The sequence below is a fragment of the Phoenix dactylifera genome, chromosome 1 (genome assembly GCF_009389715.1).
Source record: "Phoenix dactylifera cultivar Barhee BC4 chromosome 1, palm_55x_up_171113_PBpolish2nd_filt_p, whole genome shotgun sequence".
Taxonomy (NCBI): Eukaryota; Viridiplantae; Streptophyta; class Magnoliopsida; order Arecales; family Arecaceae; genus Phoenix; species Phoenix dactylifera.
The window spans coordinates 32432889-32440744 of record NC_052392.1 but is presented as its reverse complement, the minus strand read 5'-3'; the positions used below and the strand labels follow the sequence as shown (position 1 = coordinate 32440744).

The following is a 7856-nucleotide window of genomic DNA, read 5'->3' as shown; positions in this document are numbered from 1 at the left end:
CTAAAGTACTCGCCTGCCTATCTACCATACCATGTTCTTATTTTAGTTTGAGGAGACTTGGAGTCATTTTCATCGGAGGACCAAAACCAAATTTTTAAAAATTTTACTTGATTATTGAAGGCTATGCTACAAGAAATTAGTGGAACCGAATTTTTATGGACGTGGTTCGATAGGGTTTTAAATTTGAAGCTTGATCCTTATTTGGGTTGATGTGAGATCTCTCGACAATTTGGTGTTGGAACCCTCATTCGCTATGTCCGAATCACTTACTTTGGACTGGTTACAGCTGCAGAAAGGTGATTGATGCTCAAAGAGTTACTAAATACATTAGGACCTTATAAAACATGACAATATTAGCTTGTAAACATCATTCAATTAATTGATACATTAAGCATCGAAATAGATCACATTTAGGGTGTATCATTTATCGAATAAATACAAACATATGTGTTTACAGAACTCTGAACACTCATTCAATTGTCAACTTCCAGCACTTAAATATACACAAAAGAAAGGTTTAAGCCAAAATTTCATGGGCTACATAGCCATAGTAGTCATGCCCCATGATCGCTCTGCGAGTCGCACGCATTCGTTAAACCTAAAACAATCAATAAGGTGATCTATAGCCATCCCTGCTGCTTGCATGAACGAATAGACAATCACCGGCCCAACCAAGCGGAACCCCCTTCGAACCAAATCCTTGCTAATGGCTTCTGATTTTGGAGTCCTAAAAGGGACACTTCTTGGATACCTGTATTTGTTAATCATCGGTTTGTGGTTCACATGGCCCCATATATAGCCACTGAAGGATCCAAATTCCTTAGCAACCTGAAAAAAATTGGTTAGAAAATATGAAATTATCATCAAAGTGGCCTTCATCTTTACCTTATGTTTTTGTGGGCTCCTTCACACACACACACGCACATATTCTTCTTTACCTTTGCTTGCATTCCAAGGCAGACCAGATAAGAATTCTATTATCATAACTTTCAAGAACTTAATAGTTTTTTGTAATTTTGATTATAATTGTTAAACCTGTGGACTTTCTGTTCCCAAAACAAAATAGAAATATACAAGAATGTTTTCATCTGAATACTTCATTTATTGAAATCCGATAACTTGCCTTCTCTATGCACCTCGCATTGTCTATGATGCATCTCACCCTGCACTCTGCTAACATGAGCTCCTTGTTGGAACTTATCTCCATGATGTCTTTTTCTTCCATCTTGGCAACAACATTATGATCAAATTTGGCAAAGGCTTCACTACAAGAACCAAACTAATCATCATAAATAGTGATTCAATTAAGGCTTCATTCAGAATGTTCTTAAGACAAGAAAGAGACATGTATTGCTCCCTTCTCTTGAGAATCTCGGTCCAGTTGTGATCGATAAGCATGCCGGATAACGCAAGCAGCTCAAAGAGTCGGCTACAAGACATCATGTCCAGCATTACTTTTTTTAGTTATAACATAGTTGTTAAACTAACATAGTTGAACAATAAAAAAAACATAGTTGGTAAACTAATATTAGTATTAGGAGAAAGATTAAAATGCTCACTTGTCATTGTATACAGGGACACCCCAACATTCGTCATGGAAAGTTATGTAAACTTCATCTGCGGTAAAACATGAAAAATGGATTCATAAGTGTTCACATTTTTATGTTAATTCTTAAAACATAAAATGGACTCTCTTCCTTAGAGTTGCACAAGTTTTCTCACTGATATTAATATGTGTAATTCTTAGTCAATTAGCTTATCGAGGAGCATCTTTAAACTAATTGCAGATTCCTGATGGATGAGTGAGATCAACAATAAATGGATCGAGTTACACAAGCTATTGGCTTCAGATTCAAATTTTCATTCAGTAAACTCATCACATAATAGTTGTGACTGAAATATAGGCACAGTAATAGGTTACCAGTGGATTTGGTAATCCAATTGCATCTCTTCAGGTTTCCTGCCTCCCCACATCCCAACCGCTCCTTCACAACATCATCAGCTAAGTCTTCAGTGCTTGCAAAAGACTCGAACTCTCCACTTCCAAACCCTCCCAGCTCTCCAGTTCCAAACCTTCCTTTCCCAGCAGCACAGATAAATCTCCTTTCCCAGGAGCTGAACATCCCATGAAATGATAGCTGAATCTTCCGGTCCCAACTGGAGATAGAGCTGTTAAGAGAGGAGTCATTTGAATTCTGGGAAAGAGAGAGAGATGAGAGTGTAAGACTTGAGCTGCTCCTGTGAATGCTAAGTGGGTACACCCTCTGCAGGTGTTTGGACAGCGAGCTCTTGCCTTGCACCCTCCTCTCCACTTGTCTGGGGCTTGGGCTTCTCTCCAAAACATGCCTTCCAAGACTTGGGGTAGGCATGCTTTAGGAGAGCAGGCAAGCAATTGGAATGGGAGGGAGATGAGAAGATTTTGTTCACATCTGTAGGTGCTGGTGGGGGTTTTATAAATGGTTTCAGATTCTGGTGCCATGTCATAGTTGGTTTGGTAGGATATGGATTTCATGGCAGATCAGTGAAAGCTTCCCTGGCTTTGAGCAAGTTGGCTAGTCTCTAATTTATTTAGCATGTAACTATGATTACTCAACGATTTTTGATAGCTGAAGAACCGATGAACACTGCTAATTGTCACAAAAAAAGAAAATGATGACAAGGAACATCCTAAGATCATTTTCTGATGATGGATTAATAAATAATTTTTTGTTAAAAATTTAATAATGTGGTAACCTATCACTGTTTTTAGCAATTCTGAAAGGTAGTCACTACATTTGCAACATTGGATTATGCAACAAGTTTTAATGTGAGACAAAAGCCCGAAGCTGCATCTAGAGGCATGAGTAGCATTAGATCTTTTCAGTGAAGTTTCATGAATCTTTGGCATGTATCTTTGGGACCCGGCAAACTTTCTAATAGAGACACCGGATCTATCAAAGAACTTTACATATCTATTTTTTTTCTTACTTCTATGCTTTTTTTTTTTCAAAAAAAAAAAAAACTAGATGATAGAAAAAATACAACTGGGTGTCTAGTAAAACAAGCATGCGGGAAGAAACAGTAGTACATTTTTTTTAAGTTCTTTACCTTTCTGGAAATTAATGTGCATTCCCTTGGGCTTCTGGGATTAATTTTGCATGGAGCATAACAAAATTGATCCGGCCAAGTTCATTTAAAATTGCGAAGGACTTGGGAAAAAAAAATCATAAACAAAACGTGAATATATTTTGGTTGGGGAGTATATCTCAGTAAATGTTGCTGGGTCCATTTCCAAGCTTAAGTCCTACTCATGGGGTTCATATTAGACCCGCTGCCCCAAAGGACAAGGATATCCTATCTTTCATGTGTTCCATTGAGCTGCAGAATATAGGTGAGCTAGTTTTTTCTATTGACTCTTTTGAATGGGTAGCAAGAAGAGGGTTTTCTTCCTGTTTTGGTGGCTGGGATTCCAATAAATAATTGGTGGTCATAGGTGGGTAGTGTTTGCTTTGAAAATTAAGGAAGAGGATATAACAAGTTAACACAAAAAGGAAAAGGTACGGCTGAATGGGGGTGGAGATGATGATTGCTCTTGCAAGAAAATTTTGTTCTAGTTGGTTGGCCTTTTTAATTTAAATATGGTAAGGCTTGGGATATTGTATCATATTATTACTCTCTTATGATGAAACTTTTGAACTTGGATATCATTACCATTAGTCCAATGCTCAGAAAATGAAGAGCACACACTACAGTAAAAGTGGGAAAAGCCGACGCTTAAATGCCGATGCTAGGGGAAAGCGTCGGCATTTTCTACTCTCGTGCCAAACTTTCCCGACGCTCCTGGTGAGTGTGGGTAATTTGAAGTAGTGGACGACGCTTAAAAGCGTCGTCGTAGACTTGAGGCCAAACGATGCTTTAAAGCGTCGTTGTTTTTGCCTAAGACGACGGCTATAAGCGTGGTTAATTGAAACGCTAAAACGACGCTTATAAGCGTCGCCGAAGCCCCCTTAAAACATAGCGGCCGACCCCAAGCCCGCATACTTGCCCTAGCTACTTCCGATACCCCTCATTCTCCTCTCCGGCGCTGCCCTTGCCTTCGTCTCCGGCGCGGCCCTTGCCTTCGTCTCCGGCGCGGCCCTTGCCTTCGTCTCCGGCGCTGCCCCCATCTCCCTCCTCTCCGGCGCGGACCGTCCGACTCCTACCTCCTCTCCGGTGTCGACCGACCGACCCCAACACGCTCCGCCCGAGGTAGTTTCTCCTACTCCCTCCTCTCCCTCCGTCTCGCTTGTTCTCCTCCTTCCCTAACGCGCTCCTTCTCCTCTTCTTTGGTATAAGCCTCGATCGAGCTTCGCCTCCGCCCGAGGACCTTCTCCTCCTCCCTCCTCTCCGGCGTCGACCGACCGGCCCGAAGTCGCGATCGATCCAGGCCCGCTTCCGCTCGAGGATTTTAGTCTCCTTCTCCCCCTTCTGTCTCCTCCCACCTTGCAGCTTCTGCCTTTCTGATGTTTAATAAAGTTTCTTTTAGCGCTTAGGACCATCAATGACTCAAAAAATTATGTTATGTAATTATATGATAAATATTATTAAGAAGGGAGCTAATTTGGGCCCAATTCATTCATTCTTCCAAATCAACAATTGTTCAAGAAGCATAGGCCCTGCGACATGAAGTTGATGAGATGAAGAAGGCATCTAATTTTGCAGTCTGAAAGAAAAGGTTCCTATTACTCATGGGAATATTTTTTGAAAAGAATCACATATCCCTGAAATTTTGGTCAATATCCTCTCCATTATTTCGTGACTTCTCATCTACTATTCTTAGCCACAGCAATCCAAAATCTTGGTCCACGCCGGCTCAGATATTAGTGGCACTAAGTCTTTGGCACATGCCTTTCGTGCTTGTCAGCCAAAATGAGGTTGACAGAATGGTACTTATCTAGAGTGGCAATAACTAGTTCTCTCCTTATCTGGCTAAAAACTTTGCAACAGTTTGCAGTTGGGAGAAAATGATGGACATAATCCCATAACTTGAGCCGACTGTCAGATATTTGGATCCTAATACTGTCTTTGATTAATTTTACTAAATGGATCTGCATATAGCAATAAAATATTAACGAGACAAAATATTCCGAGTCTTGATTTGTTATCATTTATTGGATTAAGATAAAGACCATGAAAAACTACATGAGTTTCTCTAAAGTCATAGTTGTTGGATCTCTTGATCGAAATATAAGTCACGAAAACAAAATTATTACTATGAAACATTCCGGTTAATATCAATAATGAAAAATTGCCGCACTAAGATAGTTGTTTTCTTTTATCTAAATTTTATGTTCAATCCTCTTTAACTTATCCAACATGGAGTGATCAAGATTGAACCATGGATTTACATATAATCAGTCAGTTATGCATGAAAATTTCTTCAAAATGGACAGTGTGGATCATGTTCTGGAACATGAAACTGCCCCCACCGCTACGCCCCTTGGTGCCACCAGGAAGATAGGTTGGCTTGATGTAGGAAGCATCCATGAGAATTCTCAACAGTTGTTCTGCTTGTCATTGTGACTCAAGACCTTGCTCTAAAGAAGTTAAAACAAAAAAAAAGACTGGTACGATATTTACGATGATGAGCAGTTAGCTATGAAACTCTCGTCTAATCTGTTAGCCTGGGCTGCGATGGGGATAAGGAGTCAGGATTGAAGCCCCCAACGTTCTGCCAGACACTGGAAATGGGTTAGCTCTGTAAATGTGTAGAGCCAAGTGTAGTGTGGTGTAGTAGTAGGCACTTCTAGGCCCCTTTCCGGCTACTGGATCACTCCAGTGCTTCGGGTACTACGGACCCTCTGCTATCCATTGCAACAGAGTCGTTTCATGAGCGGGGGGGCTAAGCGCAGTTCTTTGAATCAAACGTTGAATGAAATCGAAATCGATTCTTTTTTAGATATTCGGATAGATGGACCATAAGAACAGAATCAAAGAGGCGAGTCAAGGTAAACAGAGTATAAAGGTTTGTATTGATATGGGACTTAGAGACCCTCATCGAGGAGAGTCTTCAAGATCAGGGGAAACCAGTTTCCAAGAAAACACAAGCCTCAAATGGTCCCTTATGAAGTCTCTATTGGTCTTATTCTTATTGTGCGCCTTGTGAGCACGTTTGGATCCGCGAAGGCAATCGCTCGGATGTTCGCTTTGGCTGTTTTCTGCTGATCCTCAGGATCTTCAATGCATTTCTGCAAGTAGATGATGGCATCGGTCAGGGCCTCAAGGCCTTGCACAGGCTTCGTATATCATTCTTTTGAAGCATCCTCTCGCCTATCTTCTTCCACCATCAGATCCATAAAAATTTTGGCATGCTAGAAGTCTTACATGTATTAAAGTATACTCCATCCTGGATAATCATGTAGGGAAAAAAGATTCAGTGGTTTTACATGCTCTTCTGAGAAGCATTATCTTCATTCCAGACAGCATATTCGGACATTTAAACATATCAACAACTTGCAAGGATAAGAAATCAAACAGTAGGTGAGTTGATGTTTCTCGAACTGGCTGTTGTTGACATTCTTAAATAAATTTCATGTGTTCATGCTTGTGTTGGTACATCCACAGGGATTGTAGGTGAAGAGCCCTCTCTTTCACCGACACTGTTATCTGCAAACTTTAAGCTTGCTGGGTGGTAACCTTTCTCTTTCTCATTCTCATTCCATTCAGCTGCATAATATACTTCTTCTGTTGCATTCACATTTATTTAGCTTACATAAATAAGAAGTATACAAGGAACTTAATGCTAGCTACATCTATTATCAAACTCTCGGTTATAATTCTTAACACTGAATCGTAGTTAGTGGCTAGATAATAGATCTAGTTAATTCACATCTAATGAGTGTTTCCCCAGAAAGTAAACTCCTAACAGTAAGCTAAAGTTTAGCAGCCATAAATATGTTTCTGAGGTATGAGAACAAATAAGGACTTAACATATTGGCAATCATATGGTTCAAGCCTACTCGGATAAAAAGGCAAAATCATTTAAATGTAAAGGAATCTGCTATAGACCATAAACTACCTCAAAACCACGAATCTTATTGTTAACTTGTGCAACAAGCTCATCAAAGAACTGTAGGGGGTCATATGGTTTCTTCATCAAAGGAATATGTAGCATTCTTGGATTGATCAAAGTTTTGCTATCAACATGTTTTGGTTTACTTTGAATCATATAACTAATTCAATCATTTCACTTTGTTTCAGATAATCAAGGTTTGACTTTAGGTCAAAGCAAGAGAAGACACTAGTGAACTATTGGTATTCTCTGAAACCAATACATCACTTTCTCTATGTTATGATTTTACAACATAAGGCATACATTGCTGAAAGTCTAAAATATTGCATCTTTTTAAGATTTATATGGACATTGATACAAGAAGTAGCATTCCAGTTAGATATATAAATTTGCAAGGCAAAATATCTTCTGAAATTTATATGTAGGCCATCCTTCTAATTTTGTTTATCTTTTTTTTAAAAACTGCAGTTCAATCGGTATTCTAATAGAATGGACAAAAGTTGGATAAATAAGTTAAGATCTAGTGCTGAATATTCGGATGGAGTTCAGAATTTCATTAAGTTTGCTTTTGAGAAATCTAATATGAACGGAAAGATTTTATGTCCATGTCAAAAATATGTAAACGGTTCTGCTCTTGATCCAAAAATTGTTGAAGAACATTTGGTATGGAATGGTTTTCTAAAGGGTTATACTGAATGGGTACTCCATGGAGAGTTCATACCTTCATGTAACCAACCCTCCGATCTAGAAGACACCTTCAATTTTGGATGTAGTGACACGGAACAAAATTCTGTAGAAGAAGATGATATAAGGAGCCTACTTAGAG

General features: G+C 39.4%; 1 protein-coding gene across 1 annotated transcript; it reads right to left on the bottom strand.

Annotated features, from left to right (window-relative positions):
- Positions 1-361: 361 nt before the first annotated feature.
- On the bottom strand, positions 362-2419 carry LOC103706566 (DNA-3-methyladenine glycosylase). The gene is made up of 5 exons (XM_008790708.4): positions 1922-2419; positions 1560-1617; positions 1346-1429; positions 1124-1265; positions 362-828 (listed from the first exon to the last, which is right to left on the bottom strand). Exons 1-5 carry the CDS (start codon positions 2367-2369, stop codon positions 538-540), a joined length of 1023 nt encoding a protein of 340 aa, XP_008788930.1. The 5' UTR covers positions 2370-2419; the 3' UTR covers positions 362-537.
- Between the last annotated feature and the right edge of the window lie 5437 nt (positions 2420-7856).

Coding starts and splice junctions, on each gene's coding strand:
- LOC103706566 (XM_008790708.4), bottom strand. CDS start 2,369: ATGCCTACCCCAAGTCTTGGAAGGCATGTTTTGGAGAGAAGCCCAAGC. Junction 1,430..1,559: donor GTCCCTGTATACAATGACAA/GTGAGCATTTTA, acceptor GATGTCTTGTAG/CCGACTCTTTGAGCTGCTTG. Junction 1,266..1,345: donor AAGAGAAGGGAGCAATACAT/GTCTCTTTCTTG, acceptor TGGTTCTTGTAG/TGAAGCCTTTGCCAAATTTG.